This window comes from Tenrec ecaudatus, chromosome 16 (genome assembly GCF_050624435.1).
Source record: "Tenrec ecaudatus isolate mTenEca1 chromosome 16, mTenEca1.hap1, whole genome shotgun sequence".
NCBI classification, from domain to species: Eukaryota; Metazoa; Chordata; class Mammalia; order Afrosoricida; family Tenrecidae; genus Tenrec; species Tenrec ecaudatus.
The window spans coordinates 18,110,855-18,130,024 of NC_134545.1; the positions used below are offsets into that span (position 1 = coordinate 18,110,855).

The window sequence follows — 19,170 nt, forward strand, 5'->3', positions numbered from 1 at the left end:
AGTTCTAGTCTGTCCTGCAGGGGTGCGCTGAGTCATCATTGACTCGATGCCCCATCAACATGGCCCTGGCACTCGGAGTCCTGAGGACAGGTTGACAGCGGACTGCAAATATCCAGGACCCTCTCTCTACTATTCCCTGTAAAAGACAGGTGGGAATCACCAGCAGGTTAATCGCAGTCCTCCTCAGCCAATGGTGGGTAAGTGGTGGTGGCTTAGTGTTGACCTTCCCGCCCTTCCGCTGGGACAGCTCTGAGGCGTCCACCCTGTGAAAAGTCTGCTGGCACTTGTGGGGGGGTGGAGTCCACCTGTCAATCAGGTAACAGACTGCTGCTGCCTCTTGGGAGGCATGGCCTTTTTGTAAGCGACACACTGGGATACACCCCACCCCCCCTCTCCCTCTGGCTTGCCTTTTTGGTGTCTGTCTCTAGGGGTGGTCCCATGTGGGCCATCTGGCCCTGAGAGCTGCTGACACCTGCCACGTTCCCACCAGCCTGAGATCTCCCTACACCAAGCTTCACCATTCTGTGTCATTGCCCTGTCGCTCCGTGAGTCTGCAGGGGGTATTGGCGTGCATTGGACATATGCACTTGAGTTGGACTGGGCTGGGATGCCTTCTTGATAGAAGATGACGTCTTGATCGAAGTTCTACCTTACACACCCAAAAGCATCTCTGGTTTCGTTTCTCTAGAAACTCAGCCTGACACAAGTAGCCTATGTGGTTCTCCTCCATACTGCACTGTTCCCCTCGGGTGCTTCCTGGGGCCGCCTCCCAGGTCAGTGGAGCTCACCCGCTCATCTCAGCTCCTGTTTGTGGGGGAGCCCAATTAAGATCTCAGAAAAGTCTACCCGGAAGGTTCTGTCTCCAAGGTGGGGACCATGACTCTTCCCCGCTCGCCATCTCTGTGAATGACGCCCCCTAGTGGAGCAGGGAGGCCGGCTGACGGTTATTATGATTACTGAAATTTGACCACAGTGGTCACAGTCACCATTGTCTACCACTTGACACGGTGCTCAGTGTCACTTACCACGAGGTGAAACTGGTGGCTGTCCATAGATCCGGACTCAGGGCTACCCTGTGGGTTACGGAGTAGAAATCTCCACAGAGTTCTCTCGGCTGTAACCATTACACAAGGGTTCGCCAGGCCTTTCCTCTGTGGTGCCGCGGGGCGGGTTCCACAGGCCAGCCTTTAGTTTAGTCTCACTGCCATCGAGCCGATTCATAGCATCCCTCTATGACAGAGGAGAACTTCCCCTGTGGGTCACCCAGACAGTCACTCGTTACAGGAGTGCAAAGCCTCATCTTTCTCCCTTGGAGCAGCGGGTGGTTTCAAACTGCCGATCTTGAAGTTAGCAGCCCAACATATAACCACTAGGCCACCAGGGCTCCTTTACAGATTAATAGTCAAGTGCAAGCCCTATGCACCCCCCCCCGGGGGGCTATGGGGTAAGTCATAGCTTCCCAAATTGATTTGGCTCCCTCCCTCCCCCGCAAAAAAGACTCAGTGTCCCCTCCCCCAGGGAAACTTTGATATTCTAGCCCATCATCCATGACAAAGTGTAGGTAAGGAGCCCTGGTAGAGTAGTGGCCATGCATTGGGCTGCTAACCACAAGGTCAGCAGTTCAAAACCACCAGCTGCTACGAGGGAGAAAGATGCTTTCTATTCCTGTAAGCAGTTACAGTCTAGGACACCCACGGGGGCAGTTCTACCCTGTATGGGGGCAGTTCTACCCTGTCCTATTGGGTCACTATGAGTCCGAATCGACTCGATGGCAGTGAATTTGATGAGCTCTGCTTTTGCAGTGTCCCCCATGCTTCCAGTGTCCTCCCAGGGGGCTGATTCACCCACTTTGGGAAGCAGTGGGGTAGACAATGCTGGGTTTACAGGTTAAGATCTTGAGTCTTAGCAAGATCCGACCCCATCCCAGATCACATAGCCCAGCTGTGGCTCAACCTCAGCCTTCCTGGCACCTGTCTTATCCCCCAACCTCGCCCCACGTGGCCTCCTGCACGAGGCAGTGCCTAATGCTAACAGGGCTGGGCTCCAGAGACCCAGCCACCCACACTGCTAAGAACCCACTCTCAGGCTCCGCCCTCCAGCCAGAATCTGAAGACCACAAAAGTCCCACCCCTGACTCTGGCCATGTCAGCTCCTCAGTGCAAGGCCAGCCGGGAGGGTGCATGAACTTGGCAGAGGTGAGCTGAGAGAGGACTGTTCATCACCCCCCTCCCCCACTGCTGAGGGTCAGCCTGTCATCAGCTGCAAGTGCCTCCGAAGTCCTAGTGTCTCTGGTCTGGGGCTTCACAAAGAGCAATGAGCTACATGTCACCAGGCCTTGGGTTAAAGGCGGGCATGGGAGAGTTCTCCATAGTTCCAACAAGCTCTGCTCCCATCCCCGGGGAATGAGGCCACACAATACTACATGGAGATGCTGGCAAGGAGGAGAGGTGGGAGCTGTGGGAGGCCACCTAGGCTCAGAGAGTCTGTGAATGAGATAAAGTGCTGAATTATCCCCGGGGGAGGGGGGGACTCGAACCAGCTATTTTTAGGCCTCACCAAGGGCTTCTGCTGCTGTAGACTGTGTGCTACCCAGGAGCAAATTGGGGTGGGGGTGGGGGTTTGTCTTTCAGAATAAGGGGGCATCACAGTCATTCCATCACTGGCACCATGCGTGGCCCTTCTAGACTGCCCCCATTCCACTTGATGGCTGATGACAGTCATGGAATGGCTGGTGTTGCCCCCGTTTCACAGATGAGGCAGCTGAGACTCCCAGCATGGTTTGGCCCAAAAAAGCGAGAGCCCAGGGATCGAATCCCAAGCCTTGACTGTCCCCCGCCTTCGCTTAGGGGAGAAGAACATGCCAATGCCCCCCATCAGGATGCAGGAGAACGCGGGTCAAGCTGGCTTTTGGCCGGTCCTACACAACTGCACTCCTCAGGCCTGAATGAATGATGCGACTTGGGGCCTCCAGGGAAGGGCAGGCTGTGGGCCTGGCCGGGGAGGTGCTGAGCATAGTCCATCCATCCACCTGTGACTTTCCAGAGTCCCTCAGCAGGAGCAGCTACAATAGAGTGCTTTTGCACGTGTGTACAAAAGTCCCCCTCCAATTTCCCCAGATCCAAAGTTGCCAGAACGAACAAGGAGATGACAAATCCGCCACGTGGGCCCAGACAGATGGTTTTTCATGGGCAGTGTCGGCCTCACAGGGTTTTCACCAAGCTCAATTCAATCAACCCACTGTCCGACTCATCGCAACCCTATGGGATCGGGAAGGACCCGTCCTGTGGGTTTGAGACTGTAACTCTTCACAGGAGCAGGAAGTCTCGTTTTTCTCAAGCAGAGTAGTTGGTGGCTTCGAACTGCTGACCTTGCAGTTCACAGACCAGCATGTCACCCACTCAGCCACAGGAAAAACAGCAACAACCAAGAAGAAAGATGCTGAGTCCTGGGAGAGGTTGGTCGGGAGCCACTGGGTTTGGGGGGCAGTACTAGGGGAGAACCAAGGGTGCTGAAGGAAGAAGTTGAAGCTGCCCTGAGAACATTAGCCCCAAACAAGCCTCCAGGAATTGATGGAACACCAACGGATGTGTTTCAATGAGCTGATGAAACACGGAAACACTTACTCCTGTATGCCAGGAAATCGGGAGGACAGCTACTTGGCCAACTGACTGGAAGAGATCCATATTTGTCCCCATTCCAAAAAAAAAAAAAAAAAAAGGTGACCTAAAGCAATTCTCAAACTATAGAACCATATCAGTGATCTCACATGCAAGTAAAATGTTGCTGAAGATCATCCAACGATGGTTGCAGCAGTACATTCACCAGGAGCTGCCAGAAGTTGAGGCAGGATTCGAAAGAGGATGTGAAGCAAGGAATATTATTGCTGATGTCAAATCTTTCCTTGTGTCTTATTGGCTGTGTTAAGGCATTTGACTGCGTGGATCATAACAAACTACGGGTAACTGAGGAGAATGGGCATTCCAGGATTCTTCCCGGTGCTCCTGCAAAACTGGAACATCCATCAAGAGGCAGTTGGGGCAGCAGAACAAAGGCCTACTGCATGGTTTTAAGTCAGGAAAGGTGTGCATCAGGGTTGTAGCCTCCCACCATACTTCTTCAGTCTATATGCGGGTCAGATCATCAGAGACATTGGGTAATATGCCGAAGAAAGAGGCATTCAGGATTGGTGCAAGGCTTACTAAGAACTTGCGATATGCAGAGGACACAAGCTGGCTGGCTGAAAGGGAGAGGAGGGACTTGAAACACTCGCTGGTGAAGATCAAAGATGGCAGCCTTCAGTGTGGATTACAACTCAATGTAAAGAAGACCAAATTCACTGGAGCTCTGGTGGTGTAGCAGCTTCCACATTGGGCTGCTAACCACAAGGTCCACTGTTCAAAACCACCAGCCACTCCTCAGACCAAGGAGACCAAATTCCTCACAACTGGACCAATAGGTAACATCATGAGACATGGAGGAAAGGTTGAGGTTGAGGATTTTGTCTTGCTTGGCCCTCCAATCAGTGTTCATAGAAGCAGCAGCGAAGAATGCAAAAGATATTGCATTGGGTAAATCCACTGCACAAGACCTCTTTGGAGTATTGAAGAGCAAGGATGTTACTTTAAGGACTAGTTTGCCTGATCCCAGCCATGGTGTTATCCACCGCCTCCTGAGCATGTGAAAATTGGACATGGAATAAGGAAGACCAAAGAATCTTCGATGCATTTGAAATTGTAGCATTGGCAAAGAATATTGAAAATACCATGGACTGCCTAAAGGACAAACCAATCTGTACGACCAGAGTTCTCCTTAGAGGCAGGGATGGGGAGACTTAGTCTTACATACTTTGGGCATGCTGTCAGGAGAGACCAGTCCCTGGAGAAGGACACCCTGCTTGGTAAAGTGGAGGGGCAGAGGACCAATTGTGAGGGTGGGCACTGTATCATTCTGTTGTCTACAGGATCGCTCAGAGCCAGAACTGACTTGATGACAGGATGCTCGACGGGTTTCAGAGGAGCTTCCAGTCTAAAACGGATGAGGAAGAAAGGCCTGGTGATCTACAGCCCCACATCAGTCCATGAACCCCCGGACCCCGAAGCATTCTGTGCTGTTGTGCAAGTCAGATCCGGAGCCAGCAGATCAGCACCTTGAACAGCACCCAACAACACCCCTCCCCCAGGGTTTTCCTAATGAACCGGAGCTGAATGAAAGTTCGTGCCACATCCCAGAAAGCCCACATTTAGACTGCAAATCGCTGTGGACAATGTAATTCCACCAAGGAAGAAGTGTGTTTCTCGGATCCTGCCTAACCAGGTCACGTGGCCCAGAGATCCTTCCGAGGTCGATAGTGGGCATCTGCAGGCGTTCACCCTGCTAAGTTTTGAATGTCCTCCTGCGTCCCCGGGGAGGGGGGCAAAGGGAGCCAGCTCATTTTCCTGCCTGCTGCAGTCAATGTGCAGGTGACTGGGAAGGTTTCTCTGCTTTCTGATTCCTCCCTGCCATCAAGTCATGCCTGTCTAGGATGGGGGGTGGGGGGGGTGGGGGGTTTGGAGGGGGGGAGACTCCCCGCTGGTTTCAGAGGCCATAAGTTGTTATGGGAGGAGAAAGCCTCAGCTTTCTCCTGCAGAGCGGCTGGTGGTTTCAAACTGCTGACCCCGTGGTTCGAAGCTATAATGTGTGTGTGTGTGTGTGTGTGTGTGTAGGGGCAGGGGAGGGGAGGGGAGGAAAGGAAAAGGAGAGGAGGGAATTCTCAGCCAATCTGAACACCATCTAGCTAAGAGCATCCAGGACCCAATTCCTACAGTCCATCTCAGCCGCCTCCACTGTGCTTCACGCCAACCATTTCCCCTCTGATGCTAAGGGGGCCCCATGTGAGTAACACGGGTATGGGCACCAAGGTGGCGGTGATGAGGATGTTAAATGTGGGACCAAATGAGAACGGTCGTACTCTCTGGTTGAGCCAGGTGCCCGGAACCCCCTAGCCTGGCCGCCCATACATCAGCCCTCAGAGCAGGAGCAGCAGGTTGACCGTGGAGCCCTAGATGGTCTGGGCGGCATGCTGGGTTGTGCCTGTAACTGCTCACGGCAAGGTCAGCAGATGGAAACGACCAGCTGCTCCATGGGAGAAAGATGAGGCTTTCTGTCCCCATAAAGAGTTACAGTCTCAAATACCCACAGCGGGCAGTTCTACCCTGGCCTACAGCGTCACTCTGCATCGGCATCGACTGGATGGCAGTGAGTTTGATTTGTGTTGGGGCAGGACGGGTCAACCGTGCTGCAGAGCAGAGTTGGAACAATGCTTCAGAAATCCAGAATTTCCTAAACTGGACGCACAATCACGCAAACCAACAAGGGCCCTTTATACTCAACACAGTAAAACTCACAGCACGGAGGCCGCTCTCTGTTCGCAGACAGGTGGTACAGCCGGGTCTAATCTGCAGGCAGTGGGGGGCGGGGGGCGGGTCTACAATCTTGGTGGACCGGGGCTGCTCCATTGAGGTCAGGGGTTGTCTTTGGGGGGGGGGGGCTTTGAGTTGATTCTAACTCATAGCGACCCCAGGGGCAGAGCAGTGTAAGATTTCTAAGGCTGTAATCTTTGTAGAAGCAGCCAGTTGCTGGCTGATCTGTAGGTTGGTGGTTCAAAGCCCTGGGAGGGTGAGGTGGCCATCTGTGTCCCTGAAGACTTACAGCCCTGGGTTGCTGCAAACTGGAACTGACTCAGTGGCCACTGGCTGGGTTTAGAGCAGCGGTTCTCAACCTGTGGGTCACAACCCCTTTGGGGGGGGGGTGTCAAACGACCCTTTCACAGGGGTCACCCGATTCATCACAGTAGCAAAATGACAGTGATGAAGTAGCAATGAAGATAATGTTATGGTTGGGGGGTCACCACCACATGAGGAGCTGCATGAAAGCGTCGTGGCATGAGGAAGGTTGAGAACCTCTGCTTTAGAGGATCTTTACAGAAGCAGGCCACCAGATCTGTCTCCCCTGGAGCCTCTGGGACTTGGAACCACCGACCTCTCGGGGTAGCACTTGCGCACTGAGCATTTACACCCCCAGAGCTGCGTCAACTGATGTCCAAGGCCTAAGTATTATTCCAAGTGTGGTCCAAGGGCTGGCAGACTCCCATCACCTGCAAGCTCCAGAGAAAGGGCAAGTCCTGCCCAGAGCTGTGTTTTAGTCCAACCTGTGTTTTTAAGAGCACACCCCCAGCTGGGAAGCGCTGGTCACACGGTGAGAGAAGTGGTTGTGGGTTCCTGCCCCTGCCTTGTTGCATTCAGCCCCTCGCTCTTCTTTCAAGCCCATTTTTGAGGTCTGGTGACATAGTGGCTACATGGTGCGCGGCTCGCCACAAGGCCAACACTTCGAAACCACCAGCCGCCCCTCGGCTTTTTACTCCTGTAAACAGTTACTGTGAAGAGTGACAGTCTCAGGAGCTCACAGGGGCAGTTCTGCCCTGGCCTGAGGGGTTGCTACGAGTCGGCATGACGCAATGGCAGGGTGTTTTGTTTGGGGTTTTTTTAAGGTCACCTGGAATTAGACAGTGTGGCTTGGGGCAGGTTTTGCTTCTATCCAAGAAGCCCCTGTGTCCTGAGGTGGATCATTACCTACGGATGGTTGTGGGTGGATTCCGACCCACGGCGACCCCGTGTGGGCAGAGTTGGAAATGCTCTCCAGGGCCTTGGCGGCGGAGGCCCCTTTGAGAAGCAGATGGCCCCGCCTGTCTTCTGAGCTGCCTCTCTGTGGGTTTAAACCATCCACCTTTTTAGGTGTGTAAGATCAGCGTCTCACCAATAGAGTGACCCAGGGACTCCTATGAGCAATAGTACCTACCTGCACAGGCTGTAGGGAAAGGAAACAGGTAAGTGAAATCAATGCAATGGGCCTAGCCTGGTCATGGTGCATGGGTAGGCCTGGGGAAATGGTTATGAATAGATCCTCATCCAAATGCTCAGGTGCCCTGGTGGTGCAGTGGGCTACTCACTGAGTAATTAACCACAAGGTCTGCAGTTCGAGCCCACCAGCCTCTCAGAGGGAGAAAAATGAAGGCCGTCTGCTCCCACAAGGATTTAAAAGTCCAGGAAACCCACAGGGGGCAGTTCTACCCGATCCTGTAGGGTCACTCACTAGGAGTCAGGATGGAGATGGGTAGAGTTTGTTTAGCTTCCTGCTCAGGAATGGGACATTACTTTAGCAGGGGAGCCTGCTCTCCTCTGCCTTGCCACCCTCTCCCCTCCCCCAGTTTGGAAACCCAACAGTTTGTCCAGTGAGATTGGAGCCAAGGGTACCGACAGGCCAGGGGAGACTTCTCTCCCTGGGAGCCCTAAAGGCGTCACCTCTGGAGTTCCTCTACATCCGGATTCTGCTGCTTACAGGCTTGGCAGCAGCAGGCCTCAGGTGCCTCATCTGTAAAATGGGCACAGGCACAGGTGCCCACCTAGGTGGCTGTGAGGGACTGGCGAGTCGATGTCCAACACACAGTGCCCTCCCTCCCCCTCCCCCCCAGGCCGCCCCCACCCCCGTGAACGGCTTAGCTCTGCCCTGGAGAATTTTCTAGACCGAAGTCGTTGTGAGTGAGCGTGGATCACTAGGTCTTTATGTGGAGCTGAACACCCCCTATCCACCCACCCCACCCTCCACAGTCTTGACATTCATCAGCACCCCAGGGCTCCTGGTCAGAGGTCCTAAAGATGCTAAAGGGCCCTGCGGAGACTGGCTCCATTCTTCCTATGGGCTGTTTGGGGCGGGCCTGCTTGCTCCTGTCCTTGTCATTGTCGCGTCAGCACTCAGACAGCCTGATGCACAAGCCAAGCTGGGGCTCAGGCTCGCTTGGGGAAATGGGAGAGGAGGGCAAGTGAAGGGGTGCGGCCTGCGCCGGGCACTCAAGGAGGGGAGGGGGAGAAGAGGAGCGTGGAGAGGGGCAAAGGGGCTGGCACAGGGCTGGGGTGGCCCTGCTGGGCCGTTCTAGGCATTGGATGCTGGGCAGCCCAGGCAGACCACCGCAGGGTGCACAGAGAGGGGAGGCGCCCACCCTGGGAGGAGCCACAGGGGGCGTGGCCGACTCACGTACACCTGCGCGCCGACTCCTGGGCCAGCTGCAGCCGGTAGATGGAGAGGCGGTTGACACCGCCACACACGTTGCTCCGCTCGCCCTTGCACTCCATGTCGCATTCGGCCTCGCTCACGTTGGCCGCCTGGATCTTGTGCCCGCAGTAACACTCGGCGCCGAACTCCAGCCCGGCGTACAAGTAGCCCCTACCAGACAGGGGCTGATGTCAGGGCGGCTGGCCACCTGCGGGGGAGCCTCAGGGACAAGGAGGCTGGCCCATGTTGAAGCCGGAGGGGGGCAGGGTTCTAGGCCCCCAACCTGGAGACTTGGCAACCTGGAGGACCTCAGGAGAGGAACAGAAAACCCTGGGAGGGAGATTGGGGGCGGGCAGGGGGAGGAGCTTTGAGGGGAACCAGGCGGCCAGGGAAACCCAAGGAGCTTGATTGGACAGTGATAGACAAGAAACAGGGTCTTGAGCTGGGTAAGGAGACCCCAGAGTGGTTAGGAAGGGCATCAGGGGTGGTGGTGGGATCAGAGAGACCAGTAAAGGCATCAGGATGCCCAGGGTAAAGAGCTCGTATTCAGGTGAGACCACCCTCCTGCCTTCAGCCACCCCCCCCCACTCCATCCCCCATGCCTCACACCAGGTACACCTCTTCTCAGACACCATGACCATCCGATGCACACACCGCCCACCTGTACACACTGCCAGCCCGGGCTACACTTACCTGCATGCACATGCACACTCCCAAGGTCCCCTGGCCCTGCCCTCACCCTGGATGGCAACATGGGCGTCAGAGAGGGTCCCTTTGCCCAAGTCGGGTCCCTCCCTGTATCTCAAGAAACATCCCCTCTTCCCCCGAGAGACGCTTCCACGTCTTTTGAGATGAGTTGAGGAGAAGGGGTATGGGGGGTGGGGATGCAGAACTTGGGGACCAGATGGGGCACTGGCTTATCCTTTTGGAAGATGGGCTAATCCAGGTGACAGATCCAGTCAAGTAGAAATCCCACCAAGAAAGAAAAAAAGCCACCCAGGCACCGCAGGGTGTTTTTTTTTAAAGCTTTTTTTTTTTCTCTCCCTCTCTAGTCATGGAATCTTTCCCTAAAAAGGACTTTGTGGACCCATTCTGTAAACAGACAGAAGGGCACTGCTTGTTCTGAAGGGAGCGGGCTGCGGAGGGCGAAAGCAACATCTCTGGGCGCCTCGCCTGCTCTCGCTGCCTCTGAGGAATTCTCTGGAAGGGGACCTGGAGGGCTCCTCAGGTCACTGGCCTCTTGAAGCGGCACCGGTGGGAACGGTCAGCCGTTACCTCACTGTACCTGTGTGTTGGGGGCTGGAGACAGGCCTGGCTGGGTGTGGGTCTCCCCCACCTGGCCAGCAGCACAGCATCTGGCCTCCTCCAGCCCCTTCACTCACGGGACGGAGGCAGCGTAAGTGACAGGGCCCATCGTCCTGCCTGAACCCCAGATCTCAAGATGTGGGGTCGGGGAAGGTGTCCTTCTTCCTCCTGCCTCTGTGTTTCTAGCCCTGTGTTCCCAGCGCCCCCCAATCCCCACCACCACCTGTAAGGGGGCACACTGATGGAAGCACGTCGCAAGAAAAGGGCCCAGTCTGTGTGTCCCATTCTGAAGTGAGAGATGGGAAGAGTGATGTCGAAGGGGCAAGAGCACAAAAGTGGGGAGACCCATCTAGAGGCCAGTGGCTTCCTGGGCAGGGGAAGAGCAAGGCTGTGAGGGGCTCTAAAGCAACAGTGTCTGTGAGCTCTTTGATACACCTTCCTTCAAGGGGTAGAACTTCATTCATCTCCCCTGAAGGGTAGGCTGGGTTGAATGACTCATTTCTTAATGGGTAGAAGACATGGCAGATGGCCGCCCAAGCGAAGTCACACGGCCATTGTGGCCTCCTCCTTGCCCTTCCTCTTGGATCCCTCACTCTGGAGGAAGCCAGCTGCCATGTCTCCAGGACACTCAACAAGCAGCCCAATGTGGTGAGGAGCGAGGCCTCCAGCTCCCAGTGTGCCCTCCTGGAAGAGGCAGCTGAGGCAGGACAATCTTGTGACCTTCAGAGTTGACTGGTTGTAGTCCCTTCACAAGCCACTGCAGGATCACGGGACCCAGGGGGAAAGAGGGGACCCATGCTTTAAGGTTGGGGGAAACCTTGGGACAGAGCTGAAAGAATGACAGGAGGTAGCTTCCCCAGCATCCTTTGGGCCCCTTGATGTTGGGGTGCCAACTTTCTTCCTACGCACAGAAAACCAGACCTGAGAGGGGCTGGCATTCCCCAGGCAACCATCCTGGCCTTGCTGCTGCCTGGGCCTAACCTGAGGGCCCTGACCCTGGTTATCAGTCTTTTGGGGTTTTGTCTCCTTCCAGGGAATTCCATTTCCTCTCCCCCAGCCTGCAGTGGTGTTCTATGAAGAACATCGTCTACGGAACACTGTCTGGACAGGAGAGTCTTTCTTCGTGGGAGGAAACCAACGCATGTCCTCAATACCCGAGCTCCCGTCTCACCCTCACACACCTCACACGTACTACACAGTCGTACCTGCACACATCTCCACAGTCTCCAGTGCCCACTCGCTCATTCACTGCCATCCAGGCGATGCCAACTCAAAGCTGCTCCAGTCCTTGGATACCATCATTATCAAAGAGGTCCTGGCCTTCATCTCACTAACACAACCACCCCTGGCAACACCCACAGCTACACAGTGACTCCTAGGCATCGTCTCCTAAACCAGCTGCCACCACTTACTGGTACACACGTGCGTGTGCACACGTGCACACACACACACACACACACACGCTCTTGTATCACCCTCTCCAAGAGGCCACGCGCTCCAACACACGGGTTCACGGACAAGGAAAGGCCAGGCCAAATAGCTGCCCGAGAAAGGGCCAGCGAGGAACAGAGTTGGGGCGCAGGGGCCTACCGTTCGGCACAGTTGTCCTGGCAACGGAACACCGTCATCTTTTTGTAGTCGAAAAAGGACATGCCTCGCAGAGCCCGGTTCTGGGTGTCATCCAGATAGCAGCCGATGTATTTGGCTTTGGGGAGAGGGCAAAAGTCAGACATGGCTTGGGACAGAGCTGACAGTTATAGAACGGAGCTTCCCCCAGGGTCCTAAGGACTTGTTGGCCTCGTGGTACCGATTGCTCCCTCTGCACAGAAAACCAGACATGAGAGAGGCTGACGTTTATGTCCCTTGGCAGAACCTGGCCTAATAAATAAAGGCAGTGGAGTCCAGCATGGAGGGCCGTGAGCACTGGAGGCCAACAGAGAAGAGGAGGAGCCTCTCCTTTGGCCAAAGCTGCAGTCAACCGCTGGACGATACTGGGGACACCGGCACCAAGGAATCCAACCAACCCCAAAGTTTCCCCTAAGCACCAAGCAGAACTTGCTGCCTCTCCTGGGATGAGTCTTAGACTTAGACAGCTCTGGCATGCTGGACATTTGGCCACGTGTTATTATGTCTACAAATCGCCTTAAGATATATTTTATTTTTTCCTTAGAAAGTACATAAGACTTGGATCTTTTAAAATTTAGGGCCTTGGGTCACATCCTAGAACTTGTCCAAGGATTGAAAACAACAACAACAACAAACCCTTCCAATGCCATCCAGTGAGTCCATTCTGACTCCCAGCTGTCCTATAGGACAGGGTAGAACGGTCCCTGTGGGTTTCCATGGGACTTTTGACAGGAATAGAAAGCCTCATCGAATCTCTGTGTCAGGTGATCGGCAGTTCATGGTTAAAAGGGTGCAGTGTGAGTAACGTTTCTATCACAAATCCAAAGAACCCATTGCACTGAGTGGATTCTGACTCAGAGTGACCCTGGGGGACAGAGGACAATGGCCTCAAACTGTCCCCAAGGCTGTCCATCTTTACAGAGGGAGGCTGCCACCTCTTTCTTCTGCGGAGCAGCTGGGGGCTTTGAACCACTGACCTGTCAGCTAGCAGCAGAATGCTTCACCACTGCGCCACCAGGGTTCTGTTTCTATCATTGTGATTTGCACACAACGGGCCCACAGCTACGGTGATTGGGCTAAGAAGCTGACCATTCCCAGTGCTGTTCAAGCGCTTGACCATTTGCTCACATTGTGAGCCAAGGGGAATGTCCCCCTGCCCCCCGCTCCCCGAAAACAACCCTCCCATTAGAAAGCACACGCTTCCTTTTCTTAAAGTGGTCAACATAATCCTGTACTTTGTGGTGAACGGTGACGCAGAGAGACGGGATCTGACAGGGTATAGAGTCTTCTCCTCTGTGTTCTTAAAAAATGGAATGATTCTCAACTCACTGCCATTGAGTCGAATCCGACTCATAGAGACCCTATCGGACAGGGAAGAACTGCCCCCCTGTGGGCTTCCTAGGCTGCAAATCGTATGGGAACAGACTGCCTCGTTTTCCTCCCGCAGAGCAGCTGGTGGGCTTGAACTGGTGATCTTCCAGGCAGCAGCTGAGCACTTAACCACTTCTCCACCAGGACTCTGTCAGGTAGGAAACATCACCTCCCCTGGACAGGCACATCAACCGGTGACAGCTTGGGAGAAGACCCTGCCACATGCTTGTTCAATGATGTTTGCCCCACCTGTCACAGACGGAATCCCAACCTCTTGATCTGGGGCAAGATGCTGCTCACATCCGTGTCCCGGGAGGGAGGGAAGGATGGTGGAAGGGTGGAGAGAGAGAGAGAGAGAGATATCTCATGGGCCATGGGTCATGTTGGTGAGTGTTTTCCATAAATGTTAGCTCAGAGTTTATCAGCAGTGTCTGTAGCTGTGTTGTAGGAGGTGCAGGGGGAGAAGAAGAGAAGGAAGGAGGGATGGATGTAAAGAAGGAGAGAGAAACACCATGTACTGAGCTCCTGCTGACAACCTAGGAGAGGCTGCCAATCCAATTACCCACGCACCAGCCAGAGTGATTGGCCCAGCCGAGGGCATGTGACCCATTCCTTGGCTTATAGATGGAAGCTTAGAACAATACATTGGCTTTTGCTGAGCTAGGCTGTTGGCATCTTCGCACTCAAACTACCCCCAGCCCCAGCTGGCACCAAGCTCAGCCCAGGTGGGAGCTGAAAGAAGCCAAGCCAGACACAGAGAGGCGTGCCCAAGAGAGAAGGCCTGACTGCATCCATTTGAACACACAGCCCAGCAGGGTCCGTTCTGCAGATGGACGGCAAGGTCCGATGCATTCTCCTCTTTGTCATTAGGCTGGTTCCACTTGGGCTTTTGCCTTGTGCCAAAAGGGGGCATTCACGAACACCCTGACCCTTGGGGAGGCTAAGCGACTGGCCTGAGTCGGCCTATCTGTGAAGGTCTCAGATCAAATGCGAGGCAGGCAGGCCTGCCCGTTCCTGTGCGCCACGCTGAGTCCTGGCCTGGTGGGAGGCCTCTCCCTCCTTGGCTAGCCCAGAGGGACGATGCTAGAGGCTAGGGCCTTGGGTGGGAGAAGGGAGGGTTGGCTGCTACCTGCCTCACAAGCAGAGTGTGGTATCAGGATCTGAAGAAGACTCACAAGCCACCTGCCAAGGGTAGGTGACACGACCTTGCTTGTTGGAAATGACGATGACTTCCTGACCAAGGTCAAAAGCTACAGCTTTCAGTGTGGATCACACACACACACACACACACACACTTTAAACCAACCACCATGAATTCCTGGCCAATGCACCGATAAACATCATCCTGATCAGTGAAGAGGGCATTAAAGCACGATATCAGTCCACGCGGATCAATAATCAACGTCCATGGAAGCTGCGGTCAAGAAACCAAGAGGGACACACCACGTTGGTAAAATGTGTGGCAAAAGACCCCTTGAAAGTCTGCCCAAAGCAAAGGTGTCGCTTTGGTGACCAGGTGCGCTTGCTCTGAGTCACGGTCAAGTCACGGTCAAGGCAGGAGGAGAATCGACATCGCGGGGTCCCGGTGTTGGCAAAGAATACCCATGTTGGCATGGCCTGCCGTGAGGACGCACAAATCAGAAGGTTCCTTAAAAGCGAGGGTGGCAAGACTTACTTTGGAAATGCCCTCACTCGTAAAGAGACAGTGGTTTGGTAAAGTGGACAGAGGGTGAGTGAGTGAAATTGTCCAGAGCCTCGCTGAGATGGATGGATACAAACAGCCACAACTATCGACTCAAACACACCAACGTTGCTGGTCGATGAAGACACTGCAAACTCAAAAACTCACTGCCCGGTAGAAGACATGAAAAACAAATGATAAATTATCAAAGGTTCATGGGGGAGGGAGGGTGGGAGAGGGGGAATGAGCGCACACCAAGGGCTCAGTAGAAAGAAAATGTTTTGAGAATGATGATGGCAACAAATGTATAAATGTGCCTGACACAATGGATGGATGGATGGATGGATGGATGGATGCATGCATGCATGGATGGATGGATGGATGGATGGATGGATGGATGGATGGATGCATGGATGGATGGATGGATGGATGGATGGATGGTGCATGGATGGATGGATGGATGCATTCATGCATGGATGGATGGATAGATGGATGGATGCATGGATGGATGGATGGTGCATGGATGGATGCATGGATGGATGGATGCATGCATGGATAGATGGATGGATGCATGCATGGATGGATGCATGGATGGATGGATGAATGCATGGATAGATGGATGGATGGATGGATGGATGGATGGTGCATGGATGGATGGATGCATGCATGCATGCATGGATAGATGGATGGATGGATGGATGGATGCATGATGGATGGATGGATGGATGGATGGTGATAAGAGCTGTATGATCCCCCAATAAAATGATAAACACAACAACAAAAAACTCACTGCCCTTGAGTTGATCACAACTCATAGAGGCCCTATAGGACAGGGTAGAACTGCCCCTGTGGATTTCAAGACTAACTTTCTATGGAAGTACAAAACCTCATCTTTCTGGCAATTTTGAACTGCTGACCTTGCGGTTCACAGTCAACATATAACCCACGATGCCACCAGGGCTCCTAAAGATAAGGCAGGAGCCGGCAGACTTTCATTGTAGTGTACGCAAGGTTGCCAGGAAGCGAAGCTGCTATCGCCAACAACAACCTCTCCTACCTTCCTGGCTAGGGGTCAGGCTGAGCACCTGACCAGAAGTGCTTATAGTCCTATGGAATGAACAAATGACCCTCCATTCCCTTATCTGTCAACAAGAGGGAGATAAAGACACACAGTGCTTCATTAATGCCCTGAAGAGATGTCAAGTGTGTGACACATTGGCTTGAAGAATAGGCTGGAGACAACGCTGAAAGAGGTGCAGGAGGAAGTGTCCCCAAGGTCCTGAGGACTTGTTGACCCAATGGTACCAAGCCCTTCCTCTGGGCAGAAAACCAGACACAAGAGCACCTGGAATCCACGGGCCTTGGCAGACCCTGGTCTCTAAATAAGGGCAGTGGGATCCCGTGTGGCTCAGGGCATGAAAACCGAGCACAGTTCACACAGTCGTCGGCGGCGAGGATTACTGACTCCTTCCCACTCACCCATCACTATGCGCTTCAGCCAATGGACTTTCAACCCTGCACTGAGCTCATCGGTGGTTATGGCCAGTCCCCTGGGATCATTTTCCCCAGGGCCCCAGCTTCCTACCCTGCCGCAGCTTTCGAAGCTCTCAGAGATGAGCTGGTCAGTTTGTAAAACAGAGGCATGCTCATAGGCCACTTGAGAGCAGATGAATCGCCAAGCCCACACGATCCATCAGCCGGTCCCTGCAGCCATCCAAGTTCCGCTGACACAGCGCAGTCACCCCGCTGGGCGATCTGTCTCAAGCTCCGATGCCAGCAGCCGGCAGAATGCGCTGTCTCTAAAGAGTCCCCCGCCCTCCTCCATCCCCGAAGGCTAGTGCCTTTATTTCTTTCCTCCATTTCCCGTCTTCCTCTCACCGCCTTCCATCTCCATTTGGTAAAGTTTTGCGTCTTTTCCATAAAGGTAATTTGCTGGAGGGGCATTTGTTTGTGTGCCTGTTTGTGGACGGGGAGTAGAGTCCTGAAGTGAGAGCAGTTTGGGAGGCAGCCAGGACCTGGGCTCGAACCTTAAGTTGGACCCCAGAGCAGGCTAAAGGGTGATTTCAGCTCCATGCGCTGAGGCTCAGGGGGATGGGGGGGGGGGGGCGGGCTATTAACCATAAGTGCTGGTCAGAGTAATCTACTTTTGTGGCCTGATCATTGCTCTCGGCGTCTGGCACAGCGTGGAGACCCACGAAGTGGTCATTTTCTCACTGGCCATGCCTGGGCCATTCCAGGGCCATTCCAGTGCTGTCTGCATTTCCTTGCTCACAGAATGGAATTTCCTTTTCCTGTCACGGCTTCCCATCCTTCCCTTTGGTCAAGGTCCACCAAGCCTGCAGATTCTATGGCCTCCCCTCCGGGGAAGCCACTGTGATATGCAGCCATGCCTGACTGACTGGTATCCCGAAGCCCTCTGGTCTACCTCAGCCCCTAAGCACTTGTCGTCACTGTCTTTTGGTTGGAAACCCATTGAGGCTCATTGGAGAAGGGTCTTTTCCACAAAAAGGAGCTATCCTGTAACGGAGGGAAGCAGGTACAGGTCTCTGGATGCAGAGCACGGGCCTTGGAAACGCATGTTAGAGGGAACGAGAAGATGTCACAGCAGTGATCACTGTGGCTGATGTTGGGTGAGCAGCTGGTGGCACAGGGGGTTAGGAGTTGGGCTCCTTATCGGAAGGTTGGTAGTTCAAAACCACCAGCTGCTCTTTGAAACAAAGATGAGGCTTTCTACTCCGGTCAAGAGTTGAAGCCTGGGAAACCCACAAGGAGCAGTTCTGCGCTGTCCTAGAGGGTGGGCAGGAGTAGGAATGGACTCAGTAGCAGTGAGTGTGGTTTGGGGGTTCTTTGGTGTTGGGTGGTGGGAGGTCTTTTGCTGTAGAGGAAAAAGGTTGTGACCATTTCTCAGACAAAAGAACCTGGTTTGAATATGTCCCTGAGTCTCCACCTCCCTGCCCAGGGCACGGCACACAGTAGGTGCTCAGGAAATAAACGGAGCTGGAGATATGCCTATTTTCAGAGCTGGTATACTGCTTAGTGATTCAGAATAAGGTCTTTGGGATTTCCACCTCCTCGTCTCTGCATTCTCATGTTGTCTCGAATGAGCATGCGTGACTTTGGTAGGTACGGAAAGGGCTCTTGTTATTTTTAATGAAACGATCTTTGTAACCTCTCATCTCCACAAAAGACCACGAATCTTCCTCAACAGGAAGACCCTGGTTTGAATGAGTTCCTGAGTCTCCACCTCCCATCACAGGGCAGGGCACACAGTAGGTGTTCAAGTCTGGAGTGGGTCAAGGGAGCTGAAGGGTGGTCTCTTGTAAGAGAGGGTGAAGAATAGGGCTTTGGGATCAGGACCGAGTCGGAAGCTGCTCTGCCTCTTGGCAGCTGGGTGGCCTCGGGCGCATCATTTAAGAGGGCTCTGGACACGTCTGAACCCGTTCGGTCCGGGCCACTGACGTGAAACCAGAATGGGCCAGAATTTGCTAAAGCTGGGTGCCCGGGATAAGAGCCAGGACAGGCACAATGACGGGTCAAAGCCCTGAAGTGGGAGGCTCGGAGGAAGGGTCCTGAGCAGGAGATTGTATTGTTGTCAGGACTGTGGAGAGCCACGCCCGTTCCAAGGGGCACTGCCCGCTGCCATCTTTGAACAGGGCACTGTGGGTCCCCAACCTGTCAGAGCATTACGGTTCCAGCTCCGTCCGTGGGTGTTTCAGCACCTTGACCCACCGCCAGCTTTGAGCAGGGCGCTGTGGCATCCCACATTGTCGTCACATTATGTTTCCAGCTCAGCGTCCACCTGCCACTTCCCCCTTGCTGGTTCTTGTTCCAGGAGTCGCTGTTTGCAAATTCTCGTTTGTCCTGGCTGGGCTCCGTCAGCCACGAGGACTGAACCGAGCAGAACCACCGCTCAGAGGCCTGCACTTGGCGTCCCTGACCCTCCACAGCCTCATCTGTGACCTGGGACTCAAGAACCCATGCCTGATGCTGGACTACAAGAGCCCAGCACAGAGCAGCCACTGTGCCTTCTGCTCCAGGGGATGGCCAGGGAGGTGCCCTTGCTGTCTCTTCCAGATTGCACACTGAGCCCCGCTCCCTGTCCT

The 19,170-nt window shown here is 54.1% G+C and overlaps 1 protein-coding gene across 4 annotated transcripts in view; it reads right to left on the reverse strand.

The window, feature by feature from the left end:
• Window positions 1-19,170, reverse strand: part of WSCD2 (WSC domain containing 2) — a 121,608-nt gene that overhangs the window by 24,365 nt on the left and 78,073 nt on the right. For all 4 annotated transcript variants that reach the window (XM_075535098.1, XM_075535096.1, XM_075535097.1 and 1 more), the window contains exons 3-4: window positions 11,980-12,094; window positions 9,071-9,255 (exon numbers count right to left, since the gene is read on the reverse strand). In XM_075535098.1, coding sequence (XP_075391213.1) covers window positions 9,071-9,255; window positions 11,980-12,094 — 300 coding nt within the window. The remainder of the gene's footprint in view (window positions 1-9,070; window positions 9,256-11,979; window positions 12,095-19,170) is intronic.